We start from the raw sequence: 16,352 nt of genomic DNA, 5'->3' as shown, positions 1-16,352 counted from the left end.
CAGTACTTCTCCTTTCCCTTCCCACTATTCTTTTCCCTCTACTCTTTTTGCTATTTATTTATAGTTTTATTCTTAAATTAGTATATTGCAGATATACATAATGATGAGATTCACTGTGGTATATTCATATGATGTACATAGGAAGGTTAAGTCAAATTCTTTCCTTATCACATTCCTCTTCCCTTTCCCTCAATTTCCTTCCTCTACTCCACTGATCTATCTTCTATTTTGGTAGAATCTTCCCTCCCCCACCTTCCTTCCTTCCTTCCTTCCTTCCTCCCTCCCTTCCTCCCTCCCTTCCTTCCTTCTTTCCTTCCTTCCCTCCCTCCCTCTTTTCTTCATCCTTATTTTGAACTGATTCCACATATCAGAGAAAACATTCAACCTTCAATTTTCTGAATCTGGCTTATTTCACTTAGCTTGATAGTCTCTAGTTTGTTTCATTCATTTATTGAAAATGCCATAATTTCATTTTTCTTTATAGAATAATATTCCATTGTGTATGCACGCCATATCTTTTTTTATCCATTCTTCTGTTGAAGGGTACCTAGGTTGGTTCCAGAGCTTGGCTATCTTGAATTGAATTTTTAATTTGTGGGAAGAATGCATCTTGCATGAAAGTAATTATTTTCTCTTTCAGCATGTATCCCTGATTGGTTTTGTAAAACAACAGTCTAAGTATCAAATTATTTGGTGAGATCTGCAATTAGAACATGAAAGTTTACATCTAGCTACAGTTACATAATAGTCATTATCTTATTTCTCCTGGAGAATTTGTTTATTCAGACTTTTTAAAAACTGAAGTTCTTCCTTTATTCAGATATTCCTAGTTTTTGTCTAATGTTCTTTTCCTGTTTCAAGAACCCATCCAGGATACCATATTGCATTTAGTGTCATGTCTCCTTAGGTTCCTCTTGGCTATGAAATTTTCTCAGACTTTCCTTATTTTCAATGACTTTGACAGTTTTGAGAAGTACTGCACAGTCCTTTGGATGTCCTTTAAATGGAACTTGCCTGATGTTTTTCTCAATATTAGGTGGATTATTGTTTGGAAGTATGACCATAGAGAAAATTTCTCCTTCTTATCACATTGCAGTAAGGGTATTGACGTGGTTTGGATATAAGGTGTCTCGCGATAAACTCACGTGACGGACAATGCAAGAATATTCAGGGGCAAAATGATTGGATTATAATAGTTTTAACCTAATCAGTGGACTAATTAATTTCCTGGCTTGATAATTTGAATTACTGGGTGGTAACCATAGACAGGTGGGAGAATGGCAAAAGGAATTAGGTCACTGGGGCTGCGTCCTTGGGGATTATATCTTCTCTGCTTGTGGCTGCCATGAGTTGAGAAACTTTCCTTCCACAATGCTCTTCTGCCATAATGTTCCGCCTCACCATAGGCCCAGAGCAATGGAGTCAGCGGACCATAAATCTAGACCTCAGAAACCATGAGACTAAAATAAACTTTTCCTCCTCTAAGTTGTTCTTGTTAGATATTTTGGTTATAGAACTGAAAAACTGACTGACACAGCTATGACTATCAAGCTGATGTGACACTCTTGGTGTTAACCTGATCTCCCGACTGAGGTTACGTTTGTCAGGTTTTTCAACCATGAAGTTATTCTTCTATTTCCACTTTCCATGCTAAACTATTGGGAGAGCTGTCACTGTATACACAGTTCTTATTTAAGGAGTGGGAAGTTAGGCTCCATCTCCTGGAAGGTAGAGTAGCTACATAACTTATTCGGAATTCGTCTGCATGGGAGATTTTAGTTTTCATCCCAACTTTTTAATTTACTCAGTCATTTGTTTGCATCAGCATGAACTCATGAATATTTATTTTATATTTTGAATTACAATCCAACATCTTACCTGTTTTATTGCTTAGATTGTTCCAGGTTGACCACTGGCTCCTGTGTCTCTTTGATGTTCTCCCATCATTGATTTTGTTTTTGTTTTTGTTTTGTTTTGTTGTTCCCTGTTTATTTTTGAGCACTTTGTTTTCTAACCTCCTTTGAAATTGCAAACACTTTTCTACCCTCCTATGTCTTCTTCTTTACACATACTCAACTCTATATTTAACACTTCTTTTTTTGGGGAGTGGGGTACCAGGGATTGAACTCAGGGGCACTCAACCACTGAGCCACATCCCCATATTTTTAAATTTATTTAAAGTTTTGTATTTTATTTATAGTCAGGGTCTTACTGAGTTGCTTAGCATCCCCCTGTTGCTGAGGCTGGCTTTGAACTCATGGTCCTCCTGCCTCAGCCTCCTGAGCCACATGGATTACAGGCATGCACCACCATGCCCAGCTCCTGAAACCTTCTTAAAACTAATTGAGGTATGTAACATCTACCCCTATCACCAATGTCACAACAATAATTAATAGGGAAAGGCATAGATAACACCTATTGCTTGATTTTAAGCCAGACATAATACATGATTATGTACTGTTTTTACTGATGGAAATTTCCAAGCCTGTTATTCCTATGTGTCATACCAATTAACTCTAGATGTCAAAATAGGAACTAAGGATCTAGACTCTTACTATATATATTTGCTTACATTGTTGCTATTATTGGACTCTCTGCCCAATCTGTAAGGTACTAGTAACTTAGAAGGACAGTATAAACTCATAAGGTAGAAATAGAAATTCTACAGCATCAGATCAATCCAGATAGATGGGTAGACACACAAACAATATGAAAAAGCAAGGGAACAAACCATTCCAAATAACCCAGACTACCTCAACAGTAGACTCCATTGCACTACAGTGGAGGAAATGTCAGAGATAGAATTCAGAAAGTTCATGGTTAAACTGATCTGTGAGATCAAGGATGACATAATAAATGAAATCAGAGAGAAAATAAGAAGTGAAAGTCATTCAACAAGGGGATAGAGATCTTGAAGAAGAATTAGTCCAAAATTCTCGAAATGAAGGAATTAATAAACCAAATTAAAAATTCAATGGAAAGCATCACCTATAGACTAGATCACTTGGAAGACAAAATTTCAGGGAATGAAGACAACATATATAATCTAGAAAATAAAGTTCACTATAGGGAAAAGATGGAAAGAAACCACGAACAGAACTTCCAAGAAATATGGGATAACATGAAAAGGCCAAACTTAATATTTATCAGGATGGATGAGATATCAGAAAAAAACAAACCAAAAGGAATACACAATCTTTTCAATGAAATAATATCAGAAAATTTTTCAAACCTTAAGAATGAAATGGAAAAACAAATGTAAGAGGCTTACAGGACCCCAAATATACAAAATTACAACAAACCCACTCCAAAGCACATTATTAATGTTAATGCTTAACATACAGACTAAAGATAGAATTTTAAAGACTTCCAGAGAAAAGCAAAAGGCAACATTTACATAAAAACCAATCCTGATCTCAGTTGATTTCTCAAACCAGACACTTTAAGCTAGGAGGTCTTAGAATAATATATACCAAGCTCTGAAAGAAAATGGATGCCAACCAAGAATACTATACCCAGCAAAATTAAGCTTTGGAATTGATGATGAAATAAAAACCCTCCATGATAAACCAGTTAAAAGCATTCACAACTATAAGGCCTGCACTACAAAATATACTCAATAAAATATTTCACGAAGAAGAAATAAAAAATAAAAGTGAAAACCAGAAATGGGAGGAACTACAACAGTAGAACAATCAAAGGAGAAACTAATTTAAATTAAAAACCAGTAATAATTCAAAATGACAGGGAATAAAAATCATATCTCAATAATACATTGAATGTTAATGTCTTAAGCTTATCAATCAAGAGATATAGACTGGCAGATTGGATTAAAAAACAAGACCCTCTTTCCAAGAGACACATTTAATAAGCAAAGACGTCACAAACTGAAGGTAAAAAGATGGGAAAAAAAATATCGTTCACGTGGATCAACTAAACACTCAGGGATTTCTGTTCTCATTTCAAATAAAGTGGACTGCAAGCCAAAGTTAATCAGAAGAGATCAATAAGGTCATTTCATACTACTTAAGGAAGTGTACATCAACAAAATGTAACAATCATAAATGCACCAAACAATGAAGCATCTACATATTAAAAAAAAAAAAAAACCCTTCTCAAGTTCAAGAATCAAATAGACTACAACCAAATAATACTTGGTGAATTTAACATACTCTTTCATCACTAGATAGAACCTCCAAGCAAAAATTAAATAAAGAAGTTATAGAACTAAAAACACAATTAATAATTTAGACTTAACAGACATATATAGAACATTACATCCTTCAAGAACTGAATACACTTTCTTCTTAGCAGTACACAGATCCTTCTCTAAAATAGACCATATCTTAGGCCACAAAGCAACTCTTAGCAAATACAAAAAAAAAAAAAAAGATAATACCTTGCATTCTATCAGATCATAAGGAAATGGAATTAGAAATTAATGATAAAATAGAAGAAAGAAGCCACTCTAGCACATGGAGACTATATTATATACTATTGACTAACCAATGGATAACAGAAGAAATCAGAGATGACATAAAAAAATACTTAGAAGTAAGTGAGAATCACAGCACAACTTATCAAAATCTCTGGGACACTATGAAGGCAGTTCTAAGAGAAAAGTTCACTGCATTGAGCACATTCTTTAAAAGAATATGAAGTTTCCAAATAAATAACCTATATTACATTTCAAAACCCTAGAAAATAAAAACAAATCAACACTAAAAGCAGAAGACAGGCAATTATAATCCAAGTCAAAAACAATGAAATTGAAACAAAAATCCAAAAAATTAATGAAACAAAAAGTTCTTTAAAAAAATAAACAAAATCAATAAACCCTTAGCAAAGCTAGTGAAGAAAAGAGACAACTCAAATAAACAAAATTCATGATGAAAAAAGAAGTATCATCATGGATTCTATTGAAATACATATGATAATCAGACACTCTTTTGAAAATCCTTACTCCAATAAAATAGAGAATAATGAGAATAATAATGACAATGATAAAATAGAGAATAATGACAACAAATTTCAAGAGACATATGACCTACCCAAATTAAACCAGGAAGTCAGAAAATTTAAACTAATCAATTTCAAGTAATGAAATTGAAGACACAATCAAAAGCCTACCAACAAAGAAAAGCCCACAACCAGGTAGATTCTACAAGACCCTCAAAGAAGAACTTACACCAATACTTCTCAAATTATTCCATAAAATAGAAAAGGAAGGAAGCCTTCCAAATTCAGTCTATAAAGCTAGCATCAACCTGATTCCAAAACCAAAGACAAAGCAAGGAAAGAAAGCTTCAGACTAATATCCCTCATGAATATAGATACAAAAATTCTTAATAAAATCTTGGCAAATTATATATAAAAACATATTTAAAATATCATGCACCATGATCAAGTGGGGTTCATTCCAGGGATACAAGGTTGGTTCAACATAAGGAAATCAATAAATGTAATTCATCACATCAACAAAATTAAAGACAAGAACCACATGATTATTTCAATAGAGCAGAAAAAGCATTTGACAAAATTCAGCATCCATAAATGTTCAAAAACTGGAAAACATAGAGCTAGTAGGAAATACCTCATCTTATAAAAGCTATATGTGCTAAACCCAAGGTCAACATCATTCTTAATGGAGAAAAATTGGAAGCATTCCCTCTAAAATCTGGAATAAAATAGGGATGCCCTCTTTACCACTTCTATTCAACTTCATCCTTGTAAACCTAGCCAGAAGAATTAGAAAAAGGAAAAAATTAAAAGGATACGAATAGGGAAAGAAGAGCTCAAACTATCCCCTTTTGCCAAAGACATGATTCTGTATTTAGAAAACCAAAACACTCCACCAAAAAACTTCTTGATAAGGAAGACAGGTCCTAAGCTGACATGATGAAGATTTGGGCCTACTTTTTCTTCTATTAGGTACAGGGTCTCTATTCTAGTGCCTAAGCCTTCAATCCACTTTGAGTTGAGTTTTGTACAGGGTGACAGATAGAGGTTAAATTTCAATCTACTACATATGGATTTCCAGTTTTCCAAGCACCATTTGTTGAAGAGGCTATCTTTCCCCCAATGTATGTTTTTGGTGCCTTTATCTATGAGATTAACTGTAGTTATGTGGGTTTGTCTCTGTGTCTTCCATTCTGTACCATTAGTCTACATGTCTATTTTGGTTTCAATACCATGTTGTTTTTGTTACTACGGCTCTTTAGTATAGTTTGAGGTCTGGTATTATGATGCCTCCTGGCTCACTCTTCTTGCTAAGAATTGCTTTGGCTATTCTGGGTCTCTTATTTTTCCAAATGAATTTCATAATTGCTTTTTCTAATCCTGTGAAGAATGTCATTGAGATGTTATTAGAAATTGCATTAAATCTGTATAGTGCTTTTGGTAGTATGGCCATTTTGACAACATTAATTCTGCTTATCCAAGAGCATGGGAGATCTTTCCATCTCCTACGGTCTTCTTCAATTCCTTTCTTTAGTGTTCTGTAATATTAATTGTTGAATTCTTTCACCTCTTTTGTTAGATTGATTCCCAAATTTTTTTTTGAGGCTATTGTGAATGGGAGTAGTTTTTCTAATTTCTTTTGCAGTGGATTCATCACAGGTGTATAGAAATGAATTTGATTTCGGGGTATTGATTTTATATTCTGCTACTTTGCTGAATTCATTTATTAGTTCCAGAAGATTTCTGGTGGAATTTTTTGGATCCTTTAAATATAGAATCATGTCATTGACAAATAGTGATAGTTTGAGCTCTTCTTTTCCTATTTGTATCTCTAATTTCTTTCTTCTGTCTGATTGCTCTGGCTCCTAAAACACAAGAAGTAAAACCATGAATCAATAAATGGAATAAATGGAATGGATTCAAACTAAAAAGCTTCTTCTCAGCAAAGGAAATAATCAATAATGTGAAGAGAGAGCCTATAGAATGGGCAAAAATCTTTACCACATGTACCTTTGATAGAGGACTAATCTCCAGGATATATAATGAACTCCAAAAACAAATAACCCAATCAATAAATGGGCTAAGGAATTGAACAAACACTTCACAGAAGAAAAAATACAATCGATCGACAAACATATGAAAAAATGTTTATCCTCTCTAGCAATTAGAGAAATGCAAATCAAAACTACTCTAAGATTTCATCTTACTGCAGTCAGAATGGCAATTATGAAGAATACAAGCAATAATAAGTGTTGGTGAGAATGTGGGGGAAAAGGTACACTCATATATTGCTGGTGGGACTGCTAATTGTTGCAACTACTATGGAAAACAGTATGGAGATTCCTCAGAAAACGTAAAATGGAATCACCACTTGACCCAGTTATCCCACTCCTTGACTTACACCCAATGAACTTAAAATCAGCATACTATAAAACACAGCTACATTAATGTTTGCAGCAGCTCAATTCATAATAGCTGAACTATGGAACCAACCTAGATGCCCAGATGAATGGATAAAGAAATGTGGTACATATACACAACTGAATATTACTAAGCTTTAAATAAGAATGAAGTAATGGCATTTGCCAGTAAATGGATGGAAGTAGAGAATATCATGCTAAGTGAAATAAGCCAAACCAAAACAAGCCGATTGTGTTCTCTGATAAGTGACTGCTGATCCATAATTAGGGAGAGGGGTAGGAAATAATGAAGGGACTTTGGATGGGGCAGAGGGGAGTGAGGGGAGGGAAAAGGAGAGGTATAGGGATAGGAAGGACCATGGAATGATATGGACATTATTACCCTATGTTCATGTACGATTATACTATTGGTGTGACTCTGTACCATATACAGCCAGCTGTGCTGGCTATGGTAGGAGAAGCTGTGCTCCATTTGTGTACCATGTGTCAAAATACATTCTACTGTCATGTATAACTAACTAGAACAAATTAAGAAAAAAAAAACTTTCTTGAACTCAAATGAATTCAGCCAAGTAGCAGGATAAAAAATTAACTCCCATAATCCATATGCAGTAGATTGAAATTGAACCCCTCCCTATATGTCACCCTGCACAAAACTCAACTCAAAGTGGATCAAGGACCTTGGCATTAGACTAGTGACCCTGAGCCTACTAGTAGAAAACTACTCCAACTCTCCATCACATTGGCTCAGGAATAGATTTTCTCAATAAGACTCCTAAAGCACAGAAGTGAAATCAAGAATCAATAAATGGGATGGCATCAAACTAAAAAACTTCTTCACAGTAAAGGAAATAATCAAGAACATGAACAGAGAGCCTACAGAATAGTAGGAAATCTTTGCCACCTGCACCTCAGATAGAGCATCAATCTCCAGGATATACAAAGAATTCAAACAACACTAAAAAACAAATAACACAATCAATAAATGGGCAAAGGAAATGAACAGGCACTTCACAGAAGAAGAAATATGAATGGACAAAAAATAAATTTAAAAAGTTCAACATCTCTAGCAATTAGAGAAATGCAAAGTAAAACTACACTGAGATTCCATCTCACTCCAGTCAGAATGGCAATATAGAGAATATAAGTAACAATAAATGTTGGTGAGGATGTAGGGGGAAAGTTACACTTGTACATTGCCGGTGGGACTGCAAATTGGTACGACCATTATGGAAAGCAGTATGGAGATTTCTCAGAAAAACTTGTAATGGAACCACCATTTGACCCAGTTATCTCACTCCTTGGCTTATACCCAATGAAAATCAGCATGCTACAGTGACACAGCCACATCAGTGTTTATAGCAGCTTAGTTCACAATAGCCAAGCTATGGAACCAACCTAGATACCCTTCAACTGACAAATAGATAAAGAAAATGTGATATCTATACACCATGGAATATTACACAGATATAAAGAAGAATGAATTTATGGCATTTGCCAGTAAATGGATGGAAGTGGAGAATATCATGCTAAGTGAAATAAGCCAGTCTCAAATAAAACAAAGGTTGAATAGTCTCACTGATATGTGGATGCTAACCCATAACAAGGTAGGGTAGGGAGGAGAAGTATAGAAATTCATTGGATTGGACAAAGGAGAATGAAAGGAAGAGAAGGGTAATGATTATAGGAAAGACATTAGAATGAATCAGGCATGACTTTTCTATGCTCACATATGAGTACATGATCAGTGTAACTCCACATCATGTCCAATCACAAGAATGGGATCAAAATTGTAATGGGTTGCACCCCATGTATGTACAATATGTTAAAATACACCCTACTGTCATGTAAGTCTAAAAACAACAATTTTTAAAAGAGAGTTTATTTCATAGGAATAAACTCATCTTTCATGTCTTTCTTAATAGTAAAATTTTCCAGAGCAGAAATCTTTTATTTTTCAATGTTTAGGATAATGTTGATTTCTTGAGCTTATGGGTAGAACAGAAGAATTTCAGGAGCTTAATACTCTTCCCAGAAACAATCTCAATGATCTCTATTGCCTTTCCTAGGGCAGAAAGAGGACAGGTATCAGGACAGAACATCTCCATCCACGGTTTGTCTTTAGAGCATCAGGCAGAGAATGGTTCCGAATTTCTTGTTGTGAAACATAAAGTTTCACCTCAGCCCTAAAAGGATATGGAGTTAGAGTAAACACCCATGGCCCAGCTCTTGGGTTCAAGAACCAGATTTAATTACACTTTTGTGACCATGGTGTGTAATTCATTGAGGATCTCCAGGTTCTCTATATAATTCTCTTGAAAATGGAAATCATCAATCCAATAAACATCTATCATAATAATTGTTAGAAACAATAAGGTGAATGTTTCTTGTCTTTAAAGAATAGCCAAGAATAAAACTAATTATAAGTGCTATGTTATTGTTCTGTAGATCGATCACATTAAAAGTATGGGATAGGGAACTGTTTAATGCAATCTGAAAGATTTAAGACAAGGTATAGGTATTTGCAATGGCTAATTTATGTCCAAGCACTCTTGTGGTAGAATCAAGCATAGATCTTAATTTATCATCCATAAGTTAAAAATGTCCTCATGAATGTAATACCATCTACTAATCATGATAAAGAATGGCTACAGAGAAAGTAAGACTTTGTTATTCAGTAAGAATTTTAAAATCCAGTTGTGAAAAGAAGGCTAATATAATGGAGTAGTAAATGTATACAATATTCTTCTATGTTACATTATAAAGAAATATTGTGAATTATTTAAAAATTAAACATCTTGGGGCTGGAGATATAGCTTAGTGATAAAGGGCTTCACTAGCATGCACAATACATCTTTAATTCTTCACCCTGAAAGAAAATTAACTTTAGAAAATATTCTTCTTATATATTTATGGAATATGATAGTCTAATACTACAAATAAATGAGGATTTGCTTCTGTAGCTTTGATATCTATGTGTCCTAGAAACTCTCAGCCAAATTCATTTTCCAAACCAGACTTTATAAATCTGTTTCAATCAAAAGTGGAACCTATATATTAAGCACTTGGAAATTGCTATTTGTCCTTATAATTTCTGTAAGCACAATGAGTGATTAACTGTATTTTCCTTTTGTTGGCCTCTCCTCTTTAATCCTTACTGGCTAAGAACCAAATTACATCTTAATGTAATTTTTAGATAACTAATGTTTCTCTTTTGATTCTTCCATTTTTAATTTTTATGATAAAATTTCAACAAACTGTGTTTTGATTGTGTTGTAATTATCATCTGCTGCTCACATTCAGTTATTTGCTCACTTAGGCATGTAACAAACACGTAGCAAGTACTTTCTGCGTTCCAGCCCTTACTGTAGGTACTGAGACTATAGCAAGGAAAGAATAGACAGTTCCTGTCCTCACAGAGCTTACCGTTCAAATAGGGGAGGACAGCTAATAAACAAATACATAAGAAATATGCAATTTATCAGATAGTTGTAAATGCTACAGAGAAAAATGAAGCAGGAGTGAACTTAATGTTCATAGTTTTTTTTTTTTAACAGTGTGCCAAAGTTCTCATTCCTGAAGAATAAACAGCATTAATGTGAATGCTGCTAATGTGAATGCTGCTATCTCAGAGTTCTGTGTCCTTCTCTAGATTAGATTACGGATCCTGCAGACCTTATCAATGAGGGAGGTCATTTGTGAGCCAGGAAACAATTGTTTGCTTTCCATGGCAGCCTGTCTGCAGGGGACTGGAAATACGCTAGGGGTAGCCTCACTCCTTAGTAAGGATCAGAATAGACAGACACTGGAGTTTTAAAAAACAAAACAAAAACCTTGAAAAATAATTTTACTTTTTTAACACTGAGATGACAGCTGGCTTCTGAGGACACATAGGGACATTGAGTCAGTGTCCTGTTGTGCTTCAATTAATAAACCTGGACCTTGACCTCTCCTTCTTAAATAGGCCATGAGTACTCATCTTTTCTGGAGCAAACATTGGAGGCATGACAGTGATGGGTGTTATCAGCAGTTTTGTTTCGTAGCTTTACGGGAGATGCCTGTATAGTGTTCATGTTTTTGTCATTTTCGGAGAACAGAACACCCACATCCTGTTTTCCCTAGAACTGTGCCCTATGACCTCTCTATTCAAGACCTTGGCTGCTCTAACTCAGGAGCTCTGGTTTCTTTGTAAAAGGAAAAATACAATATTAACCCTCTTTTAAAAAGCCTAAGGAACTTTTAGAGATTTCTTTTCCAAAAATAAGTGGAAGCCAACTCAATATTTTTGATTTTTGAGTTCACAGGCAGTTGAGAACTAGTAAGTTCCTTTTATGTGTGAAGATTTAGCTTAAATTACCAGCAGCAGTGCTAACAATGCAATGGGTATTTTTGTACTATGTAAGGGTCTAGAATACCCGAGCTATACCTGTTAACTCTTTTTTTCCAAATCCCAAGAGAAAATGGATGCATTAAACCATAACTGAAAAAGAGCAAAGTTAGGTGATTGGTATGTCTCAGTTTCTTCTCTTGGGAAGTATGCAACAGGGTTGTTGGGAGTACTTCATAAATTAATATATGGAAGGCATTAATAGCTACATTTTTTCTGTTGCCTTCTTGTTCTTTGAAGGATAATCAATGGTGCCAAAGACATGGCCTCTAGGCCTTGACTTTCAGTAATCAAATTATGTTCCTACTAGTAACCAGATAGACAACTGTGCTTAAAGTATTGATCCTTTCTGTGCTTATAAAAAAATACTCAGTATTGTGTGGAAAAATGAGTTAATACCAATATTTGGAATGATACCTGGCACATTATCAATACTCAAGAACTATTAGCTGCTTATATTCATATTATTATTACTATTACTTATTTATTCATTATGGCTTCAGACCCCAAATTCTGATGCAGTATTCTAAAAAGCAAGGCTAAACCACACTAAATTCTCATTTTTCTCCAGGCTAGGAAAACCTAATAAACTACCATCCAAACTGGCAACATTTTTTTTTTCCTTTTTTTCCTCCAAATCCAAACATGACTTCTCAGGTCTTATCATTCTAATGTCAATCTTCTAGTGGCAGAAGGAGAACATTAAGAAAGACACCTAAAAAGAACATTTGCCCTAATGCCTAGGAAGAACCTGTCCTAGGTCACTTGCCACTATGGCATTGGCCCCAAAGCAGGCTCACATGGAAAGAGTCCAAACAGATTTTGAAGGAGAAAAAGTTGAGGCCAGCCCACCTACAACTGACTTGTTGTCTTTAGCTTCACAACCTAAGAAAAGAGACACTACAAAGAAGATTTCCACAGACTCCTCCATTTGTTCAGGCTCTGAGAGGAACAAGAACTTTAAGAGGTCATGCTTCAGTCCTTGCCAATTTTAACACAACCAATAAAATGTACTTGGATTTGAAATGAACTTCCTCAACCTTGTGGAAGATCATGCCAAATCTGGAGATCAAAAGGTATGATGTTCAAACATCTCTCTGCAACCAACGGACCAAATATCAATTTGCCTGAATTCGCTTCAAGAAAACCACTTTATTTAAATCATTAAAAGCTAAAAAATGGAATAACAATTGGCTAAATGACTAATTCATGGAGAACTGACACACCAGTGTTTTACAGCAGGGCTAATATTGTGTGCTGCTATTAGATGCAGAGCTGAGGCTGACTTAGGGCCAGGTGGAGAACATGTGGGAAGCTGGCACCAGCCTTTTGCTGCCTTGAGGGACCCCATGTTTCCAGAGCTTCCAAGGTTTCAATGAAGGCCGAATTCTGGAATTTTATGTGGATCATGCTGACATTTGCATTTTGGCAAATACTTAAAATTAAAGCAAAACCAAAACAAGCACTATGCAGGCCAAATGCAACCCATCTGATGTCTGGTTTTTCCCGTCTGCCTCCAGGCTTATGATCTCTGCTGTAGAGCCTGCACATTGGCCAGCTAGATGTCCATGCTTTCAGCTTGTGGAACATTGCCCCCAAGCCCCAGGATACATATTAGTTTGTAATTTTGCCAAGATAAAAATGCTCCAAGGATCACTTCGGGATGTGATTTACTTAGATATTGTATGTGCTTTGTTCTCTGTCCAGTTTTTACACATCAACACGGTTTTTAGGTTTCTTTAAGCAAAGTTGAATACACAGAATCTCTCACCAAACAAACAAGCAAGCAAGCAAGCAAACAAAAACCATTCATTTCATAAAAAATAAAAAGTGAGTACAAGAGTGAATGGGGGAAGTGAGTTATCTTGTCATTGTTGGAAATAGAAATGTAGAGTGGAAAGAACTACTGAACGTTTAACTGGTAAGTAGAGGTTTGGGAGGTTGATGTAGCATTCAGTAGGGGAATAGGAGATTTAGTGAAACAATCAGCAATTCCAGATCATGGTAGCAAGAATTAGGGGAGATGTATATGAAGATATCTCTTAAAATTTCAGTTATACTTTACGTCATTTAAAGAGGAAATTTATGGGCTACAGACTAGTTTTAAATTATTGATTTTTAACTTAAAATATTAATCAAATACTTTTGAGAGAGGAGGTTTCACCCTTACAAATGCCAAGAAACTGTGTGATGCTTTACAAGTTATCCTAAATTCTTTTTAGTGTCTTAGAACCCTCAAATAGATTGCTGAGGACAGTCACCATCTGTTCTTTTTCTGTTTTCTTTCATATTTCTAGTACAATGTTTCTTCTCATTGGAGGTTCTCAATAAATTGAATGTTTTGAATTATTTAAATGTGTCTTCCAGTTTTAGACATTTATGGGTCAAATATAAATTTCTTTTTATCAACTCTAGAAATCATGAATGTGCCTTCTGAAGCAAGGGGTGGCATACCTTAGAGGAATATCAAATATAGGTTCTGCCTTTAAGACTCAAACAATGCAGGCTTTAATTTAAAATCTTTCTCTTTGCATATCCTTATCTTCTTAAAATATTTAGTTGGGAATCTTATGACAAGAGGTTTTTTCCCTAAGATTTTAGTATTTCCTGGGTTAGAAATGATATGGAATAAAAACAGCCTTTGTGTTTTTCTTTGAATCCAAATCAAAGGTTAGGCTGAAAAAGCCAGCTGCATATTTAACTTAAAGTATTGGAAGTATCATATTGTATTTGCTTCTAGCTGTTGGATTGGTTTAAAGGTCTTCCAAGCAAGGCCAAATGAAGCGTGGTGGATCTTTCAAGCCTAAAGCTTGATGACTGTGACAGCAATGAGATTTCTCTCATTTCCAAATTCCCTGCATTATATCTCCTTGTCCCTGTGGACTATTGTTATTATCTTCCAACATCTTGGGATACATTAAGGCAAGAGAGAAGTTCTATGGCTTGAATTGTCGGGATCCCTTTGCTTGTCTGCAAAGTTTCTCTTCCAGCAACAGAACAGTTGAGAACAGAGGAGCCCTGACAGGACTTGTCCAATTGAAAAGAACTTGATTGGTGGAGAGTGGAATTTCATTCCTAATTGACATAGGACCCTCTTCCTCGTGAGTCCTTTCTTTTGTGAAGACTTACTTTGGAAGCATTATGCTTCTCAAGTGAGAAATTCTGGGAAATTTGAAAAGAGAGGGATTTGAAGAAGCTGATTATTTCCTAAACTTTTCAGAAATCATTATAACTAATGTAGGAAGTGAATGGTGAGATCTGCCATGAATAGTTACTCGGAGGGAATGTTTATCTCAGGATTGATCAACAAGAGGCAATCTGTACAAAAATTGTTATTTTAACTGATTTTCCACACAAAAATGGGGAAAATTCCCAAGCAATGTCATTTCTTTTCTACATTGCTCAGTGTCCCCCACTCCCTTTGGTTATTTTTGAAATACCTATTTCTACAGCATCAGCAACATTAAACATTGAAGTGTATTTTTTTTCCTCCATGAGGTAACACATTTACTATCCTATTAGGAACTAGTTGTCTAGTTTAATTCTTGGGGATTAGAATCCAGAGCCATGTACATGTCAGGCAATTTCTGTACCACTGAGCTACATCCCCATCCCTAACTAGTTATTCATTCTTTCAATAAAAATTTTGTAAGATACCATTTTGTTGCAAGGCATGTTGATATATATATGCCAAAGAGAATAAAGGAAAATAAATACACACATCAATGTTAATTTTAAAATGTACAGGTATTATTTAAGAATGTACTCTTCTGAGATTATTTTCCAAAGTTACCATGATTTGTTGACAAAGAGCTTTGTTCCTGGTGAAATAGTAGAAATTTCACTTGCATTAGTCCACTATACTCTTTATTTTGAACTCAGCTGTGCTGTCTATAGCTAGATCACAGATTTCTTTTACACAAACCAATCTATTTTGTTTTCATTGAATTTTACTTTCTGCCTCACATACTCCTTTTCTTCTAAGAAGTTGTGTGAAAGTATATTTGATGTTTAGATCTATAAAAAATAGTGGTAATATCCAGGCCCAGAAAAAATATGTGTTGTTTTGACTTCTTATCACTATTTGATTTCACGACTTTCTTCTATCTCTAAAGATTTTAGAATCTTCTTTCCTTCTAATCTTCAAGTAAGACTTTATAAATTAATAAAATTAGAGACTTAAATTGTTCTAATTTCAGTATTTTAAAGTAATTTCATAATCTCATTTTAGGTAATTGAACTTTCCCTACAATATAATGTAAACATGTTAACCCTGTTAAATTAGAAAAGTTGAATTTTAGTTACTGTGAATATTGACTTTTTCTTTTAAATATATCAGAATCCCTGTTACTTGTGTTCTAACATTTAAATAATTACATTTTTTTTTAATTTGAGGAACTAAATCCTACCTTTAAAATATCTCATATAAATTATTGTTTTTTTTTTCTCTATTATTTTGCTGTTAGGTGATTTGAGCTCCTGGGATCTGCTCATTTGTCTGCCTTCGAGAAGAGCTGATGGAAAACCCTGTGTATCCAAGGAAGACATGTGCCAGTTAGGTTCACATCAAAAGGTAAATACTCTCA

General features: G+C 34.8%; 1 protein-coding gene across 1 annotated transcript in view; it reads left to right on the top strand.

Moving 5' to 3' along the window:
* The window catches only part of CPED1 (cadherin like and PC-esterase domain containing 1), a 273,570-nt gene that overhangs the window by 44,560 nt on the left and 212,658 nt on the right, over positions 1–16,352 (top strand). Inside the window, 1 exon segment of the mRNA XM_079152537.1 lies at positions 16,233–16,339. Within this exon segment, the coding sequence (XP_079008663.1) occupies positions 16,233–16,339 (107 nt within the window).

The sequence above is a fragment of the Sciurus vulgaris genome (genome assembly GCF_902686455.1).
Source record: "Sciurus vulgaris genome assembly, chromosome: 8".
Classification (NCBI taxonomy): domain Eukaryota; kingdom Metazoa; phylum Chordata; class Mammalia; order Rodentia; family Sciuridae; genus Sciurus; species Sciurus vulgaris.
This window is presented reverse-complemented; position numbering and strand designations above follow the sequence as displayed.